Below are 20,278 nucleotides of genomic sequence, written 5' to 3'. Positions count from 1 at the left end.
TATGAAGGGTAACAACCAGCTGTTAAAGGTGGATTCTGTCACTCTGTCACAGGTTGTCGTTCTGTAACATCACAGAGAAAGGTTGTGGTTTCTTGGCCTCGGCTGTGAAGTCCAACCCGTCCCACCTGAGAGAGCTGGACTTGAGCTACAATCACCTTGGAGAAAGTGGAGTGAAGCTCATCTCTGAAGCTCTGGAGGAAGGACGATGTGAATTTACCAAACTGAGGTAAAGAAAACAGTTTGATGGTTGTTTTCAGCCAGTCAGTCGGTCCACCACTTTGATCTAGACTGCTGTCTGAACAAGTATTGGATGGATTAAGATGAAATTTTGTACAGACATTCATGATCCTCAGAGAAAACATTCAAAAATAACCTTGGTGATCCAAAGACTTTCTCTTTACCGCCACCAACAGGCAAAAGTCTTCACTTATCCTGTGAAATATCTCAACAACTATTAAATGGATTGGCATTCATGCATTTGTATAGACATTCATTGTTCCCAGAGGATGTATCCTACTGATTATGATGAACCACTGATTTTTTTTTTTATGCTAGCACCACCATCAACTATTGGATGAATTGCCATGAAATCTGGTTCACCATCATCAAGTCAAAATTTCCACTTGTCCAGTACTTTGATTTATGACTAAATATCTCCAAAAGCGAATGCCTTCAGCCTCAACTGTAGTGTTTAGTGTTGTTTTTTACTGCTGTGACGTTTTCATGAGTCAAATTAAGAAGTTTGAAAAACCTTCAGAGAAGCTTTAATCATCGTTTCTATCTGCTCCACAGAGTCGACCACAATGCAGAACACTGGTTTAAAAGAGGACTGAAACAATGTAAGTTTGGATTTTCTATTAGTCAAAAATCTGTTGTACTTTTACTTAAGTAGGAGTTTTCATACAGGACTTTTACTTGTAATGCAGTATTTTTACATTGCTGTACTGGTAATTTTACTTATGTAAAAGATCTGAACACCTCTCCCACCACTGACTATACTGTAAGTCTTTAAATCTTATTAACAGAGAAATAATTTCCAAAATGACCAACAGCACACTTATTATAAGGTCTGAACTTAGAGATTGACACCAAAATGATTGACTTAGTATTTTTTGAGAGAAATTGAGGCATTTTGAATGGGAGTCAGTTGGAGCATCTAACGGCCATCGCTGGCACTTAAAGGTACTTCGGCCTCAAGATGTGGTTGCTGCTGCTTTGTCTTAACACATGAAGCAATTTTCCTCAGAAAAATGAGGCTGTTTTTAAATATTCATCATGTTTTTAAGCATTTCCTATCAGTCTAATCCATGGTTATGTTAGTTTTACCAGTGAATTAACAGAACATGAAGCATTAGTACTGTAGTGATGGATACCTGCAGTTTAATACCTCAAGCACTGATTTAAACAGTGATTACATTGTTGACTGGAGCTGTGTTTGATGTTTCCTGGTGCATGGATGCCTGCCAGCCATTGAGTAGTAAGTATTTTCAGTGGCGGTGGTATAAACTGTCAGTATAAATGTCTAACTGCTTGACTTCTTCCTGCCATCAGATGCATGTGAGCTCACAGTGGATCCAAACACAGCCCACAAACTCCTCATCCTCTCTGACGGGAACCGAAAAGTTAGCCAGGGCCAAGAGGAGCAGCCGTATCCTGACCACCCAGACAGGTTCAACTTCTCGTTCCAAGTCCTGTTCCAACAGGGCCTGAAGGGCCGCTGCTACTGGGAGGTGGAGTGGGAGGGGAACTGGGCTGGGATCGGAGTGACCTACAAGGACATCCGTCGCAAAGGTCCAGACCAAGACTGTGTGATGGGATACAATGAGATATCATGGGGTCTGCACTGCTCTGCTCCTGGCTACCGAGTGCATCATAACTACAAGAGCATCGTCCTTCATGTCCCTCTGGCTGGTTCTCGCAGACTGGCGGTGTATCTGGACTGGGAGGCTGGCATCCTGTCCTTCTACAGAGTGTCTACTGAAGGATCACTGACACACCTGCACACCTTCCACACCAAATTCACCAAACCGCTCTACCCAGTTTTCAGAGTGTGGGGTAAGGGCTCCTCAGTGAGGCTGTGTTAAGTGAAACAGCTTAAACAGAAGAAAAGACTTGATTAGTCATTGTTCATACTAACATTCAAACAATCACAATGATCACTTTTAGGTGTGCCTGCTGTTCGAGGCATGTCCCAGAAATCTGTTTTTAGCCATTCATACAGATACATATACACATATATTTTACATATTCAAATTATGCAGACATTCAAGGTTCCCAGACAATGAACTGACTTTGGTGATCTCTTGACTTTTTCCTTGACATATTAGTATGCTGATGATAGCATGGCAGTGTGGATTCAAAATAAGCTAGTTAGTTATTTTTTAGTTAGTTATTTTTGTGTCATGCACATATAAGTACCGGGATCACATGGACTTATAAGACACCAGACGTACCGTTACAGTGGAGAGAAGATCATAACTTGTCACATATAACAGCACTTTGTTAACTTTGCATCATGTGTATTTTTAGTTATGCACAGCAGACTTTACTTTGTTGATACTGCAGCATTAATTGTATAAAATATCTTTTGTAATCAGTGTATATGTATATTGGACTTTTCTGTGTGTCATCTTCATACTGCAACTTGTTTTAAGTCTTAATTCAGACGGCATCCTGCAGGGTCACTGATATGTTAATCATGTTCTATAGCATGTACAGTTTATAACTTGCATCAGAGTTTTTTTTACTTTATTGCTTCATTGAATTATTAATTGAGTTAACTATTTGTTACTGAGAGGCAGATTGAAAAAGGGGAGAGAGGGATATGTGACCTATTGTAAATTTAGTCTTGTTTCTATTCTTTTTTATCTGTAACATATAAAACCAATATATACTTATACGTAACATACATTCAGTTATTTAAAAATCCTTTTTCATCCTTTTTTGAAAAGCATTTTAAAGCTAAGAAGATGAAGGGCAACAAAGGACATCCCTGTGTTATAGCCTACCTCTGACATTTTCCACTGTACGCATATATTTCTTTATTTACATTTTTAGCCTGAACTTAAGTGATTTACATTCTAATCTATTAAAACATATTGACAGCTCAGCCATTAACCATAAACATTTTAAAAATGTTTCAATATTATTTCACATAATTATGTAATATACTGGTAATATTTTTCTATGTATATTTCTATCTTTAATGAAGCTAAAAATTGCAGTTTCAATTACACAGGATCACTTCATAAAGGGGTAAAGCAGCATCCGTTTCTGTAACACTGCAACACCACTTGATGGCGCTAAAGTAATAATTTTCAAATCCTTCACAAAATGACAAATATTCATCAAAAGTCATGTTTTCATATTTTATATTTGGTCTGACCAACAGAACAAAAAAATCCCCAAAGATATTTAATTTACAATGACATGAAAGGAAGAAAAGCTGCATATTTATTGATATTGTACTTAGTAAATTAATTAAGTTAATTTTAAATTACAGGGTTAGCTAGTATATTGTTCACTAACAATAAAGGGTAAAGATAATAAAAGAGCCCTAATTTTGCTGTGGTCAGAATAATTCATCAATAAAATGAACACGAACATTGTAGTTTTTCTGGAAACAACTTATGATGTGAACTACTCCTGTTGATGGCTAGTTAAACCATACTTATTCATAAGAGAAACTCATTTTTGCTCTTTTCATAGAGGCCATGCTGACAGTAACAAAAAAATAAACAATTAAAAATACATCAGACTTATCCTTGACTTGTTTACCATTGTGAGTCACACAAAGATCTGTGATGACACACATTTTCCCTCCTTTTTTCACACAAACATCTGTGATTCTTATCGAGAGATAAATATTAAATATTAAAGACATGCAGTTAAGGATTTTGTTCAGTTTTCTGACTATTAATAAATTAATAAATTGATAAATTCAATTAGGAAAACTTAGCTTAACTCTGAAGAAAAGAAGCACAACTGTCTCTGGAGCCACAAAGAAATTTTGAGAGAAGCACAGAAACAGTACACTGATGATGTCAGAGGTCTGTGATTGGTTGATCGCAATGTTGATCCAGGATCACGTCCTACTTGGCTAAATCACGCCGTGCGTTTAGGTACAGCAGTTAAACATTAGTGCAATCCTCTATATTTATCAGTCTGTTATTTTTAGGGTTGCTGAGTTTTGGTGCATAATTTTCTGGTTTATATATTTGTGAAATAAGTGTTAATATTTTGGTATGAAACAACTAACTAAATAACAACTGCAGAGAAAATGATCTACAGTTGTTATTTTGACAATCAGTAAATCATTGAAGTTATTTATCAATGCAAAAATGCAGAACATCCTCTGGTTTCAGTCTATTAAATGTTACTCTAGGTAACTCTATAATGAAGTTATAAGCAGATGTGTTTATTAATGTGTTTGTCAACAGTTATAACTTCATAACTGCTGAATAAAAACAGATAATGAAACAATATAGTAAAACACTGTTGTAATAATACAAAATATGTCTTCATAGAAGTTATAATTGTTGACAAATACTGTAATAATAATGAACACTTAAAATAATGTCTTTATATCTGGTTATAACTACATTATAGTGTGTTATAAACATTAAATTGTGTTAATTAATATTCATTGTTTATATGCTGCTCATTAATGCTAAATATAGGCACTTAAAGTAAAGCTTATTATTTTAAACTGATATCTTTTGAATTTTGGACGTTTGATGAAACTTTTTTTTTTATATTTTATTGACTAAACCATCAGTTAGAAAAACAAGAGATTAATTGATAAAGAAAATAATACATTTAGATCCCTTCAGTACAGAGCATGAAAAGAGTTACAGTAAGTCCAGTTGTCAGGCTGTATTTGATGCAGTAATATGATGGGAATCAAAACAAGGACTGACATCTGCTCTCTGTAGACCGACACTGTTGACAGCAGGTGGAGACAAATTCAGGGTTTTTCCATCGACACTTTTGGTCACACAGAGTCAAACCATGTCACGTTTCCACTTCCAGTTTACACACAGTCGCGCCTGTTTCTTTAACAGGAAGAAACCTCAAACAGAACCGGACTCTAGGTGGACGACATCTGCCTCGACTGGTTGGGTTGACAGAGAAAGAAAGAAGAGGGAGAGACACAGAGAAACACCAACAACAACAATAACTATAACAACAACCTCAAGCCTCCAAGCGGTTTGACGTCTCGCCGGCTGCAGCCGACCCATCATGACCCTCCTTCTCACCGCTTCTCCCCCTCAAACCAGCTGTGTTTGGAGACTCTCGGTACTTTGGTAGAAACTGAATCTCTGTGGTTTGAAGTTTAGTTTCTCTCCTGTGTTTCTGTTTGTACTTTCAGATATCTGTAGAAAAGGTCTAATTGAGGAAAATGCAATTTCTGGTTCATCCAGCAGATGTCGTTAAAAATCACAGATTGCTTGATGATGCTTCCTGCACATGATGAGTATCTGCAGGTTTTTTTAATGTGATTTCAGCAAAACCTGTCTGGAAAATCCCCAATCCTGTTGTTCCAGACCTCTGACCTTAAATGAATTAGTTGTTTATTTGATTAGTTAATCTATCATCAATTCATACATTGTTTTTCTGCTGCTTATCCACAACCAGGTCATGATTAATAAGTCATTAGTTATATTATTGGGAATGATTGTGATATACTGTACCTACAAATTAGGAGTCAAATTCCTTGTATGTGTAAACATAGTTGGCCAATAAAGATGACTTTAACTCTGTGAAATAAATATATATATTTTGACATCTCATATTGCACTTGGTTAATAATTCTAGTCCTTATCATCCCTGATGGTTTTTATTGATCTTTCATACTTTTACTGTGAAATAGGTTTTAATTTACATTCTATGTGGTATCAAAGAGGTTAAATTTAACTTGCTGTTGCTGTGGAAACGCCCTTCGGCAACAGTGAACAGGAAATAATGCGGAAGGGAGGATGTCAACAACACAGAGTGAAACTAAACAGCCGCTGTAGATTAAACATGAAGAAGAAGGATCTCAAGCAGAGACAGTTTTCTAACAGATCATCATTTAATCTGATGATGCTGAATTGTGTGGATATACTGCTGCATCCACATTCTTTCAGATTAGGACATTTAGCTGTTTTTCACTGTCTGAAAAAGGATTCTGGATGTTGTAATAATGCTGACAATGACAGCTGAAAACTCACTGTTTGATATATTTAATATGAGATAGAGAAGTTATAAGAGAGAGAATATATAAGAGATATGAGCCACTAATAGATGTAATACAGAATTTAAGCAAGACGAGGTCAAAGTGAACTTGTTCACTGCAGCTTGTTTCCTCTTCAGCAGTTCATCACTTTGAGCTTTGAGCTGTTCTGATGTTTGATTCGTTGGCATCAGTAATGAAGGACATGATGCAGGATCTTTCTATGGGCCCTAATTTTTTTTGTTATTGTAACTAAATATTTTTGGGACTCTTGGTCAAATGAACAAGACTTGAGGAACTTGCAGTGGACATTTTTTCACTATTTTTCGACTTTTAATTGATTAAGTGATTAACACTATTTTCAGATTAACCGGTAAGAAAAAATATTAGTAGTTGCAGCTATACACAGACACACAAACAACATTACAGCTGCTGTATTTTATAGTTCAGGTTTTCACTGTTGAGCATAAGAGCTGCTTTGATGCATCGACACCTTTAGCAGGATATTTTAAACACCTCTTTTTGCATCTGTGATACTTTGGCAAACGATATCACACCACAGGCTGCTGACCTCATTTCTGCTACTGACCTGATGGTATCTATTTGTACTATTTAAACTTCCTCTTTGCTTCTTTAACATATTTACCACACGCAAACATATTCAGCCTTTTACAGCCATGTTAACAGCTCTGTGAGGCTGTACACAGTGGTGCTTTGAGCTTAAGGTTAACATCAGCATTAGAGCTGCAGCCATTAGAATAGAATATCTTTATTGTCATTGTACAAGTACAACAAGATTAAGTGTGAGACTTCTGTATCTATGCTATAAATAACAATAAATAAGGTGAACATAGAACAAAAAATAAGATAAAATAGCAATAAAGTGATACAGTATGAACAGTGACCAGCAGTAGTAAGTAGTGGATGTGCAATACAGCAACAGTATATAACAGTATGAACAGTATTTAACAGTATATAACAGTATGAACAGTATATAACAGTATATAACAGTATGAACAGTATTTAACAGTATATAACAGTATTTAACAGTATATAACAGTATGTAACAGTATATAACAGTATATAACAGTATATAACAGTATGAACAGTATTTAACAGTATATAACAGTATGTAACAGTATATAACAGTATGTAACAGTATTTAACAGTATATAACAGTATGTAACAGTATATAACAGTATATAACAGTATGAACAGTATGAACAGTATATAACAGTATTTAACAGTATATAACAGTATGAACAGTATGAACAGTATATAACAGTATGTAACAGTATATAACAGTATGAACAGTATGAACAGTATATAACAGTATTTAACAGTATATAACAGTATGTAACAGTATATAACAGTATGTAACAGTATATAACAGTATGAACAGTATATAGCAGTATATAACAGTATATAACAGTATAACAGTATGTAACAGTATTTACAGTATATAGCAGTATATAACAGTATATAACAGTATATAACAGTATGAACAGTATGAACAGTATATAGCAGTATATAACAGTATATAACAGTATATAACAGTATGAACAGTATGAACAGTATATAACAGTATATAACAGTATATAACAGTATGAACAGTATGAACAGTATATAGCAGTATATAACAGTATATAACAGTATAACAGTATATAACAGTATTTACAGTATATAGCAGTATATAACAGTATATAACAGTATATAACAGTATGAACAGTATGAACAGTATATAGCAGTATATAACAGTATATAACAGTATGAACAGTATGAACAGTATATAGCAGTATATAACAGTATATAACAGTAACCGTCAGACAGGTTATGAAGGGTATTTAGTGATTCAGAACAGTTACAGCTCTGGATAAAAAGCTATTTCTTGGTCTGGAGATGTGGGCGTAGAAGGTTTATAACATCTGCCAGATGGAAGGAGTTCAAACAGACAATGGCATAATTTGAGTATCTGGAAACTTGTGATGCACATTTTCATACAGTTTGCTGACATTTTATAAACCAAATGATGAATTGATTTAATCTAGAAAATAATCTGTGGATTAAACAATAGTTCAAATAATGAGTTGTAGCCTGATTATTTATAAAAATATTCTCAGTTGACATAAAAAAACAATATTACATCTACATATCTAAAATGTTAAAAGATTATATCCATAATCATCCACACTGAGGTTGATTAGGAGAGCTGTAAAGCTTTCTTACATTACTGCAGTTATTCAGAATAATATTTTGTTGGTTTTTCTTCATGCTTCTTTAAATGTTTCCTCACAGCTCATCACATGAAGATCTGAAGAATAAAGTCGACGTGAATCACTGCAAAACTTCACGAGGGACAAACTTCAGCAGGAATGACTGAAAAGCTTTTTTCATTCAGTCGAGTCCAAAGCAAAGTTTGATTTGCAAAAAAAATAAATTTCAAAACAAGTGGAAAACATTGAATTTCTTACATGTACGATGATTCATCAATCAATTTAAAACACAGTTTGCCAAATCTGATCTTTGCTTTTAACTCACAACTTCTGGCTTTTTAATTAGCTAAAACTATTTTTGATTAACAACCATTTCAAGTCTACAACATGAGATCATTTTCCTTTTCTTGTTTTGACACTTTTCACAAATCAAAACAGACGCCTTCTGTCAGGTGGGGAAGCAGGAGTGGACCCAAACACAGAGGCCGGAATGCAGATATGATGAAAAAATCTCCTTTAATAGTGGATGGTCATGAACAGGCAAACAGAGCTGAACAGAACTAGCAGATGAAACAACACAAAACGATCCAACAAGGACTGAACAGAAAACCAGAACTTAAAAAGAAACTGAACTAACAAGAAGATGAGGTGCAGGTGGGGAGATGGGTGGAGAACTCAAGAGAGGGGAGTGAACATACAGGGAGCTGATTGGCTGAGGAAACACAGGGAGCAGGGCAGGGCTAACGATTCCAAATGCAGGGCAGGTGTGGAGGAGTACATGAACACACAAGGGAAACAGAACAAAAACCCAGAAAACAAACTCAACGCCACGTACACCAACCCATCCAAAACCAACCACGAACACAAACCCAAGCACACAACCCAACAAACTAATGATGCAGTCCTCTAAACCCATCATCCAAATCATACAAGAAAACCCTTATGAACCAAATACTAAACAGAAGTGCAAACCAGGAGACCCCAAAGAACACAAGAACATAAAAAGACCAAAAAACACCCAAAGTCCGGGCAAGAAGTGACAGCCTTGAATATAGAACTCAACTTAATCCACATTTTTATAGAAGTAAGAAAATAATATAGATTTAACTATAAGTAGTTGCAAATCTGCTTTGAGTTTTTGCTGAAACATAAAGTTCAGTTTTATTTGTTGCTTTTATGATTTTTCTCAGTTTGTCTCAGTTGAGATCTAAATTGAAGATTATTAAATATAAATATTCTGTGCAAAAATGTATTTCAAAGTTTATCTGAAGCTAATATGAAGCTTCAGCGTCCAAATGAGTCAAATCAAGTAGATATCTTTCAACGTTACAGTCTTTTTAGTGCCAAAGTTCCTCTTTTTGTTACTATACTTCCACCTGCAGCTCAACAGGGAAACACAAAGAGGGAATTTGATACTAAAAAGACTGTAAATGTGTCAGATATCCACTTGATATGACTAACTCAGACTGCTGAAGCTGAATAGAAGCTTCACATCAACTTTTAAATGACTGTGTGGACACACTGTGGATTTTGGCCTCCATCACTTCCATTGAAAGCACATTTGAAGGATCTTTTAATATCCAGTATGAACAGGAGGAATGATTACATTACTGTTCATATGGACACCTGTCTGCTGGTTTAACACACACCGTTAACATTTACAACAGCATATTTAATTACTACATGTTACTAATTACTAATTATTCAATATTTTATCACCGCCAGTCATCACAATTATACGGTATACGTATATTATATACATATACGTATAATACGCTATTTCCTGGAGTTCACATTCTTCTAAAAAGGGAAGCTGAATATCAAAGTCATGGCAGGAGAAGAACAGTTAGTTCAGATGCAAATACAGCAAATTATTTATCATAAAGTATCAGATCTCTAATGTTAAAGTTTATTTATGTTTATGTAAGCGGGGTTGGTGCATCGCTGATAGTTATCTGCAGAAAGTGAAAGTATTTTTAATGTTGTTTATAACGAAACTTAAACTGACTTGTGGAGTGGGGGGTACGACGGTTGCACTGAGCGGTAAGTTTCTTTAACATTAACGAATCTCTGGCTAGAAAAATAGATTTTACATTCAAAAAACAAATAAAACGCGTCGTTGTGACGTTGTTTGTGGGGAATACACAGTTTAGACCTTAGAGGGAGAGATGAGACAAAGCAAACAGAAGAGCTCATTTAACATTTAAATTAAACATTATATTATTGTTGTGCTTTCTGCAGACCAGACGATAAAACAAGTTTATGTTGAATAGTTTGATAATGTTGATGATTAGAAGAAGTAATTTAATTTCCTCTCCCTCAAACGTCCTTAGGTGCATTATGCAAAAGTGCAAAATACATTAAAATCAACACGGACAGTTTATCCACAGTGTATATATATATATAGATAGATAGATAGATAGATAGATATATAGATAGATAGATAGATAGATAGATAGATAGATATAGTCTGTATGTTCAGGTTTAATACTCGACTAGTTTGTAAACAGCACCGATAATCTTAAACTGCATATTTAAAGAACTGCGTCATTATTTTGGGGGGTGTGGGAGACATGATTATGCAGTGCCATCTAGTGACAAAATACAACAGCAAAAGAATAAACAGAAAACCATATACTGATGAGCATATACTGTTTTTTAGGTACTTGTACTTTACTCAAGTATTTCCATGTGATGCTACTTTCTACATTTCAGAGGGAAATATTGTACTTTCTACTCCACTACATTTATTTGACAGCTTTAGTTACTTTTCAGATGAATATTTGACACAATGGATAATATAACAAGCTTTAAAATACAACACATTGTTAAAGATGAAACCAGTGGTTTCCAACCTTTTTGGCTTTTGACGTCTTACAAAAAGCAGTGTGTAGTCGGGGTCACATTTCACATGTCTATGAGTTGTTAACAGCTCCACCAAATAGTGATTTTTCCCTCTAAACTTCTCACATGCTTTCATTTCAATAAATGTTCAAATGATCCAATATTTCAGCAAAAATCAAAGATTAGAGAAAAAGTCCAAAAACTGAAAACAGATTTGTGTATCAGAACTTTGTTTTTTCTTCTTTCCTCTCCCATTAATCATCTCACCACCCCTCAGATTTATCTGCTGACCCTTTGGAGGGGCCCGACCCCTAGGTTGGGAACCACTGGACTAAACTAGCTAACTGTATATAAAGTAGTGTAAACTAGCTCCACCTCCAGCAGCTACAACAGTAACATGCTGCTCTAACACTGATGCTTCACTATTAATAATCTAATGATGTCATATATAATAATATATCAGTCAGAGGGACCAAACCACTACTTTTACTGCAATACTTTAACTACATCAAGCTCATAATACTTATGTACTTTTACTGCAATACTTTAACTACATCAAGCTCATAATACTTATGTACTTTTATTTTTCTCATGCAGACATTTCACTTGCAACACAATCTTCACTTCTTTATTTCAGTTTCACCATATGTCATGTATGTATGCCATGTCCTTTCATGTTTATTTACATCCACAGGTTTTTTACTCCTCTCAAATCATCGGACACTATGTCAAGGTACTCTGCAACCTTAACAAAAGTAAGTGCAATGTTCTGTTCTCTACAATTTTTTTAATTTTATTTTTCATTCTCATTACTGGGCATGTTTTAGGACTGAGCTGCAAGGATGAGTTAATCAACAGAAAATTAATCATTTTAGTTCTTTTTAAAGCAAAAATGCCAAATATTTGCTGGTTTTAGCTTCTCAGATGTGATGATTTGATGCTTTCTTTGTTACATGAGAGTAGACTGATTATCTTTGTTCTCGGGGCTGTTGATGGAACAAAAACAAAGATGTCACTTTTGACTCTGGGAAATTATAACAGGCATTTTTCAGTACTTTGTGGACATAACTAATCAAGAAAATAATCAGCAGATTAATCAATAATGAAAATAATCGTTAGTTGCAGCCCTAGTTTAAGACACTCTATCTTTTGTTCTGCAAGTGTCACTCACATGACAAATAATGTGAATCAAACACTCTGGAAAAGAGCCAACTGTTTGTCTTTGGTGCTGCATATTACCTCCACTGCTTGTTTGGTTGCTCTTGGTCAGCACATTAAGTCTGAAAAGGTGTTCAGGTGGTCGTGGTTATTTCTTACTTTGTACAATCAATATGTCATGATAAAAGACGAACATTAATAAAACTAAATGTGTATGTACAGGTAAGGAGAGAGACCAAGCTGAAAGAGCCAAACAAGAGGAAACAAAGACAGGTATATCCATCACATTCAGTAGAAAAATACACTGCAGGATAAAGAAAATAAGGAAATCCAGATATAAATGTTTAAACTTTAAACTGTTTCTTCAAACAGGAAAAGCAGCTGGTGATGTTATTTCCAAACATCTGACTTCCACATCCTGCAGACATGAAGCAACATTATCCATCTCATTAGATTCCTGTTTCTGCCTGATAAATGTAAGTTTAAGTCTCTTTAACTGCTTCATGTTTCACTTTATATACCAGTTAGTCTCTTAACTGTGTCTATTTGCTGCAGCAGGTCGTGAACAGTGAGTTTATCAGATCTCTTTTGATGAAAACAGCTGCCTACACTATCATATGGAGGGTTTATTAAAGTGTTTTATTCCACAATTTAGTTTTTCAAGTTATAAATAACTTACTAATGTTACAGTATTAGGAAAGTAATGTTTGTAATATGTAATTCTGTTTTTTAGTGAAGCTGTCTGTGTTGAAAGCAACACAGACACAAAATCCTTATGAGATCTTAGTCAAGCTTGATGTAGACTGCAGTGATCTTTCTATAGACTTGCTGAAGGCCTGAAGATGAATGAATGTGGATCTGAAGCTGGATCAGAATCTGCTCAGAGTGATTGCTCCAGAGAATATCCTCCAGACTTCAGCATGAAACGCAAACAACAACAAAGGTACAGTAGGAGTTGTCTTGAAGACCATGATAGTAAAATTGAGCAAATAATGTTTTTGTTTTGTTGAAAAACATAAATCATCAACTTGAGTGGAAATCAGAAGGTGCTATAACACAGCTGAGGAGTCTGAATTTCTTTTTAAATGTCATTTAAAGACTAAAGGCCTGGTATGCACACCAAGCTGGATAAATTTATAAATGCATATTTTTCTCTGTGTTTCAGCCCTCTGTCCAGACTATATTGGTGTTTTTTCTCCCCATAGAAACTGAGCTTTTCCGAAACCATTTCCAGAGTGTGTCCTATCCTAAAATTTGAACTTGGTGTTTCAGTAGCTGGGTTTCCATCCATATGTAGCACAAATTTTAACCAAATTTCAAGAAAATCTGGAAATGTAAATTCAATATAGTGTTTGTTTCCATCCACTACTGTTGTGTAAATATTAAGAGATAAACAGCAGGTGGCTCTAATTCTCCAGTCAGTGCCATTAAACTACTGAAGAAGAAGAGGACCCAATGAGATGTCATTAAAAGAGCAGCAGGCGAAGCTCAAACGATGGAAAACTATGTGGAAAACATGATAGAAATATGACATGTCTGTTAGTTTCAATATATTGATGTGAGGAGGGTTACAGTCTCCTCATTGCTCCACACAGATCTAATGTTTTCAGCTCTCCAGTGACGCTTATTAATTGATTGTATTTATTTATTGATTAGAACAGTGTGCAGTTTTAAACATTAAAGATGCACTGCACTGAAATTAGCTCAAAGCTAATTTGCATCTGTAGTCCCCCACAATCAAAACATACAACAACACAACAACAAGCCGTGCAAAGCAAAAAACACACAGAATACACCATACAAAATACAAAATACAAAGCTTTTCAAATTAAAAGCAAGATTACCTGTGCTAATGAGAAGACCATAGATGGAGTTTAGACTCAGTGGTCACACAGCTGATTGGTCTTTAGAAGATTTTTTAATTTGGCCTTGAATGTATTGATTGAACTACAGTTCTTCATATCATCGTGTAGGACGTTCCACTGAGTTGTGGCTTTCACAGAGAAAGCTGACTGCCCAAATGCAGTGTGATGAAATGGTCTGGTACAGTCTTGTATAGAGGATATTCTGGAGGATCTAATAGACCTTACTGAGCGAGTGTTCACAAAGTCACATAGTGGAGGAGAGGCTAAACCATTTAACATTTTATAGACTAGGCATAGATAATAGTATCATTTATTCACTAAGTCTGTTTACATTTGATTCTTATCCACAAAACTGTTCACAATAATATAAACAGGTGGATGGAAACACACAGCGTTTTCAGGGAAAACTGAGCTTTTGCAAAACAGAGACATAAGCTGTTTGGGGACTCATAAGCTCAAGTTTGGGGACTGTGTGGTAGAAGGTCTTTGTTGTCTCTAACCCTCTCTTTGATCGTTCATCTTAAATTAAAATTAAAAATTAAATAGTGGTTTCATTAACCTGGATTCATGTTGATTTTGTTAGATGTCGTAATTATATAACAATAATTTTAGCACCACAGCGCAGCAGCTTGGGAATGATTGCTGGTTAACAAGTAGTCCTGACAACAGAACCAGAAAAATATGTAAATGAGACCAACTATGTTGTGATTTCAGCTGCATTAAAACACAGTATAAGTGATCACAGAGAGCAGGAGGGGACTGAACAGAGGTTTAACAGACTAAATCTCAGCAGAGTAACTGTCTGTGGTGTGTCTGTCTATAGCTGTCAGTCACAGTCAGCGGAACCATGTTTCTGCACATGCTCAGTAACACACATGCTGCCTTACACAGAACAACTCTCCAGAGACTGAACACATGATCACTGTTATTAGTCTTTGGAGCCGTTTCTAAACAAATTAACATGACCAAACTCTTCATGATGAAGGAACATGTCACCCAGTGCAGTGCTGTGGCTCATTGATATGTTTTTAATAGTTTTTGGACAACAACAGAGGTCTACGACACAGAGGAATAAGATATATCAGGCTTTGATACACACACACAATACTTGTTAGTAGATCAGTTAATTGTTGGTTTGGATCCAAACATGAGATTTGTTGACAAGAAGAAAAATATATAAAATTGCCAGCCTTATCCTTTAACCATGTTTAATATCCCTGTCTGGCACATCCCAAATTCTGTAGCTTGACTTATTAATCTGTCTGTATTATGTGTCTGGTTTCTACTACAGTCATCAAATGAGAAAGATTAAGGTCTTTACTAGACTTGACACTGAGCAGCTGCATTTTTCAGTGCCAACACAAGTCTGTATGAGATTATGTATTTCTATGACAGCAAAACTGTATGAGATTGTGGTTGTGTTACTGCTGCAAAAACATTGGTTGTAATCTATGTTATTATTGATCTTCTTCAGAGCCACTGAAGCCAAGAAGATGAGGAAATCTGAGAGTGGATCAGCATCTTCAACAATCAGTTTTATGTCTGCTAAGAGTGATAGCTCCAGAGAATATCCTCCAGACTTCAGCACTGAACCCAGAGCTTCAGGAACAAGGTAAGATTATCAATGCTGTCAGATGGTCATGATTACAAAGGGCAAGATTTTATACCACTGGCCATCAAACTGACACCAGAATAAAAAGATTCTAATATTCAGTTTTATTGTATATGTATCATTAATAATAATCTTTAGAGATGTATTACTGTTAGATCTTTAATGATCTAATACATATTGGAGGGAAAACCAACTTAATAAAATAGAGATTGTCATTGGCATGTAGGGAGATATGATGAATTGTACCATGGTTAGTTTTAATATCCATCGAGTTATGTATTGCAGAAGTGGATGCCTCTACAAGTAAAAGTCATTACAATCCATGAGATTCACAAGATACAATATATTTTGTGGATCCAGAACAAGTGTTTTTTTCCTCTTGATGAAGATGATGTATTCAGGAGACATAGTGCAAAGCACTAAAGGGGACGTATCATGCACTTTTCCAAGTCTATATTTATATTCTGGGGCTCTACTGGAATATCTTTGCAGGATTTACAGTTAAAAACTGAAAACTATTTATCTTATACTGGTCCTTTATGCAGCCCCTCAGTTCAGCCTCTGTCTGACACAGGCCGTTTTAGCTCCTGTCTCTTTAAGGCCCCCCTCCTGATGGGCCCACTCTGTTCTGACTGGCCAGCCTTAGGAAGCTTCCTCTGGCTCTGAAGACTATCTAAACAAACTACAGTAGTTAAATTTCACTTATTTTTCTCCTTCTTTCCTCAAAATATAAAAGTCTCAAATATATCAGTACATGTTGGAGCTGAATCAGATCTGAAATATGTGAGTGGACGATGTGAACAACTTCAGCAACAAAGGCTACTGAATGGATGGAATTTTTAAGATTAAAGGATAAAGATGAATTTAATTAGGTTCACAGTGGAGTAGGTAGAATATAAATCATATCTGACAAAACAGACAACTTGGTTGGTTGATTTGAAAATGTTATGCTACTATGAGGACTATATGTTTTTTTTCAGCAGCCAGACGGCATCAAGCTTTCAGCAGAACCCAGACACACTAAAGGTGGGCAATACTGTATATATCAATGAACTAATAATGAAATAAAAATACATTATGAATATTTTTTTGTTTATTATTATGTTTTTCTAAGTCATTAGCGTAGCTATGTCTAGTGTCATTGCATTAACATAATTCTAAAATAAAACAGTGGTGTGTAATGTCTATATCATGTTCCCTTTGGGGATGTAGTATATATTCAAAAAATCTTATAGGTCAATAAAAAACATTGTATTTGTCAGGTGTTTGAATCCAAAGCCATGGCCTTTCTAAAGCAAGCTGTGAAAGCACATAAGAAGGTCCTTTCTACAAAACATGAAGGACTGTTTGAGGAAGACGAGCAGGAGGAGGAACTCCCTGATCCACTGGTTGAGTCTGATGATGAAACAAATGAAGCAGCTCTGAAGATTGCCCTCCATGTTTTGAGGAAGATGAACGAGGAGGAACATGCTCACACACTTGAGCAAAGTAAGAGACTTCATGTTATCTTACTACAACAGCTGATGTTCAATAAATGTAATACATTAAGTTTTTGTACCAATTCATCCATTTATTAACTTTGGTCCAGTGTGAAACATCTCCACACCTATCAGATAAATTTTCATGAAATTTGATGCTCCCATTCAGGGTTCCCAGAAGATGAATGATAAATATTTTAATGATCCTCTGACCTTTCATCTAATACGACCAACAGGCCAAAATTTTAATTTGTCCAACACGTGACTGAGTTCCTGTCACCCTCAGATGCACTTTGCATGCCAATATCCTCAATTCTTTGCAGGCTAATATTTGAATTTGAATTTGGGTTGAGCAAGGGTTTTTTTTGCCGATTTGTCTAATTGTCCTCATTAAAAGTATGCCAAATTTGCTATTAGCAGCTCCTGTTTTCAATGTCTCCATGTATGTACAGACAACTATCACTGCATTACTTTGATACTGAAGAAAACTTAAAATCATGGTGATTCTCAGGCAAGTTCTGGAGTTATAAGGAGAGTTATGGGAACATAAAAATTTGGGCTTATTATTGATGTTACATATTTCTGCACTGTTAGGTCATTATGGAGAACTAGGAATGTACCAACGGAAACTAAAATCCTCTGTGAAGAAGAAAAATGAGAACTTGTTGGAAGGGATAAGTGCAGAGCAATGCCCTGTGCCTTTCAAAGACATTTACACAAAGATCTACCTGAGAGAGGGGGGCAGTGAAGGTGTCAACAAGGAACATGAAGTGAGACAAATTGAGACGGCGTTCAACAGACGGAAATCTTCAGAAATTCTGATCAAGTGCGAGGAGATCTTCAAGCCTTTACCCAAACAAGACAAACCAATCAGAACAGTGCTCACCATGGGGATAGCAGGCATCGGCAAAACAGTGCTGACTCAGAAGTTCATGTTGGACTGGTCAGAGGGGAAGGCCAATCAAGACATCCAGCTCCTGTTTTCAGTTCCTTTTAGGGAGCTGAATTTGTTAAAAAATAAGAAACAAAGCTTGATGGAGCTCCTGTGTAACTTCTCTCCAGACCTGAAAGAATCTGGAATCAAAGACCTGAAAATTTACAAAGTTCTGTTCATATTGGATAGTCTCGACGAGTGCAGACTCCCTCTGAATTTCGAGGGAAATGAGAGATGTTGTGATGCTACACAAGCAGCCTCAGTAGATGCTCTGCTGACAAACCTAATTGCAGGTAACCTGCTACCAGAAGCCAGTCTGTGGATAACTACCCGACCTGCTGCCGCCAGCTGCATCCCTCCACAGTATGTTGACCGGGTGACTGAGATACGAGGCTTCAACAACCTACAGAAGGAGCAGTACTTCCACAAGAAAATTGAAGATGAAAACTTGGCAAAAAGAGTAATTGCAAACATAAGGTCAGCAAGAAGTCTCTATATCATGTGCCACGTGCCGGTGTTTTGCTGGATTTCTTCTATTGTCCTGGGAAACATGTGTGCCAAAGCAAGTGGAGGAAAAATGCCAAAGACTTTGACTCAGATGTACATCCACTTTCTGGCTCATCAGACCACAAAGAAGCATGTCAAGTACGGCGAGGAGCAAGAACTGGACACCCAGGGGAATAACAAGGTGATCATGTCACTTGGGAAGTTGGCCTTCCAGCAGCTGGAGAAAGGCAACCTGATCTTCTATGAGGAGGATCTCAGAGACTGTGGTATTGATGTCAAAGAAGCATCTGTGTACTCAGGAGTGTTCACTCAAGTCTTCAAGGAAGAGCCCTGTATGCAGCAAAAAGTCTTCTGCTTTGTACATCTGTCAGTTCAAGAGTTTCTCGCAGCTTTGTATGTCCATGTGATGTATAACCAGGTGTCTGGTGTAAACCTGATGATCAGCTCTGAACAAATGACCCAAAAAAAGCCTGTATCTGAACTGCACAAAGCTGCAGTGGATAGAGCTTTACAAAGCAACAATGGCCACCTCGATCTCTTCCTGCGTTTCCTCCTCGGACTCTCTCTGGATTCCAGTCAGGCTCTGCTCAGAGGCCTGAAGATACAGGTAGAAACCTGCGACTCCCAAAGTCATGAAGAAACCATCAAGTACATCAAGGAGAGAATCAGTCAGACTCTTCATCCAGAGAAGTACATCAATCTCTTCCACTGTCTGAATGAGTTGAACGACCACTCTCTGGTGGAGGAGATCCAGAGCTACATGGAGTCAGACCGAGACTCAGTAATGGACGAGTGCTCTGCAGCTCAGTGGGCAGCTTTGGTCTTTGTGTTGCTGACCTCACCAGAGAAGCCAGAGGAGATCCAGCTTAAGAAATACTCCAGAACAGAGGAAGGCCTTCAGAAGCTCCTACCAGCCATCAAAGCATCCAAATCAGGAATGCAAGTCTCTCTCATTCGCAGTTTTTATTTTTAATAATCATCCATTGAGGTTGCAAATTTGAATAACAAATTGACTTTGTCTTTTTGTTTATCAGGTTGAATGATTGTAATCTCACTGCAGACTGCTGTAAGGAGCTGTCCTCCACTCTCAGCTCAAACTCTAATGAGCTGAATCATTTAAACCTAAGTGACAACAACTTACAAGACTCAGGAATCGAACTTCTCTGCACTGGACTCACAAGCAGACACTGCAGACTGAAGCTGCTGAGGTGAGTCAAAGCTGCATCTAAAAATAATGTGACTGAAAAAAAAAGTCCCCAAAAATACTGATGACTCAGTGAAACTACAGATAGACTCAACAGCATAGTAACCGCATTTTAGACAGTGCTTTGCAAGTCATGGTGCAAGAACCTATGCATTTGGCCAACAAAATATTTTGTTGTGGTAGCAGCAGTTCCACCATTTTGGCCCAGACTGAAATATCTCAGCAAATATGTGTTCAATAGCATGAAAA

General features: G+C 36.4%; 1 protein-coding gene across 15 annotated transcripts in view; it reads left to right on the top strand.

Annotated features, from left to right (window-relative positions):
• Positions 1–20,278, top strand: part of LOC137190750 (NLR family CARD domain-containing protein 3-like) — a 71,976-nt gene that overhangs the window by 8,594 nt on the left and 43,104 nt on the right. For 2 of the 15 annotated variants that reach the window (XM_067600354.1, XM_067600346.1), the window contains exons 1-6: positions 10,220–10,470; positions 11,966–12,026; positions 12,652–12,702; positions 12,802–12,905; positions 13,253–13,372; positions 15,769–15,906. The exons of 3 other annotated variants lie outside the window; for them this stretch is intronic. In XM_067600354.1, coding sequence (XP_067456455.1) covers positions 13,272–13,372; positions 15,769–15,906 — 239 coding nt within the window. In that variant the 5' untranslated portion in view covers positions 10,220–10,470; positions 11,966–12,026; positions 12,652–12,702; positions 12,802–12,905; positions 13,253–13,271. Of the gene's footprint in view, positions 1–52; positions 227–792; positions 840–1,551; positions 3,892–10,218; positions 10,471–11,965; positions 12,027–12,651; positions 12,703–12,801; positions 12,906–13,238; positions 13,373–15,768; positions 15,907–16,886; positions 16,933–17,168; positions 17,395–17,978; positions 19,765–19,859; positions 20,034–20,278 lie in introns of those variants that run through there. 10 more of the 15 variants (XM_067600356.1, XM_067600351.1, XM_067600355.1 and 7 more) reach the window with 9 other exon arrangements.

This window comes from Thunnus thynnus, chromosome 10, assembly GCF_963924715.1.
Source record: "Thunnus thynnus chromosome 10, fThuThy2.1, whole genome shotgun sequence".
Lineage (NCBI taxonomy): Eukaryota > Metazoa > Chordata > Actinopteri > Scombriformes > Scombridae > Thunnus > Thunnus thynnus.
This window is presented reverse-complemented; position numbering and strand designations above follow the sequence as displayed.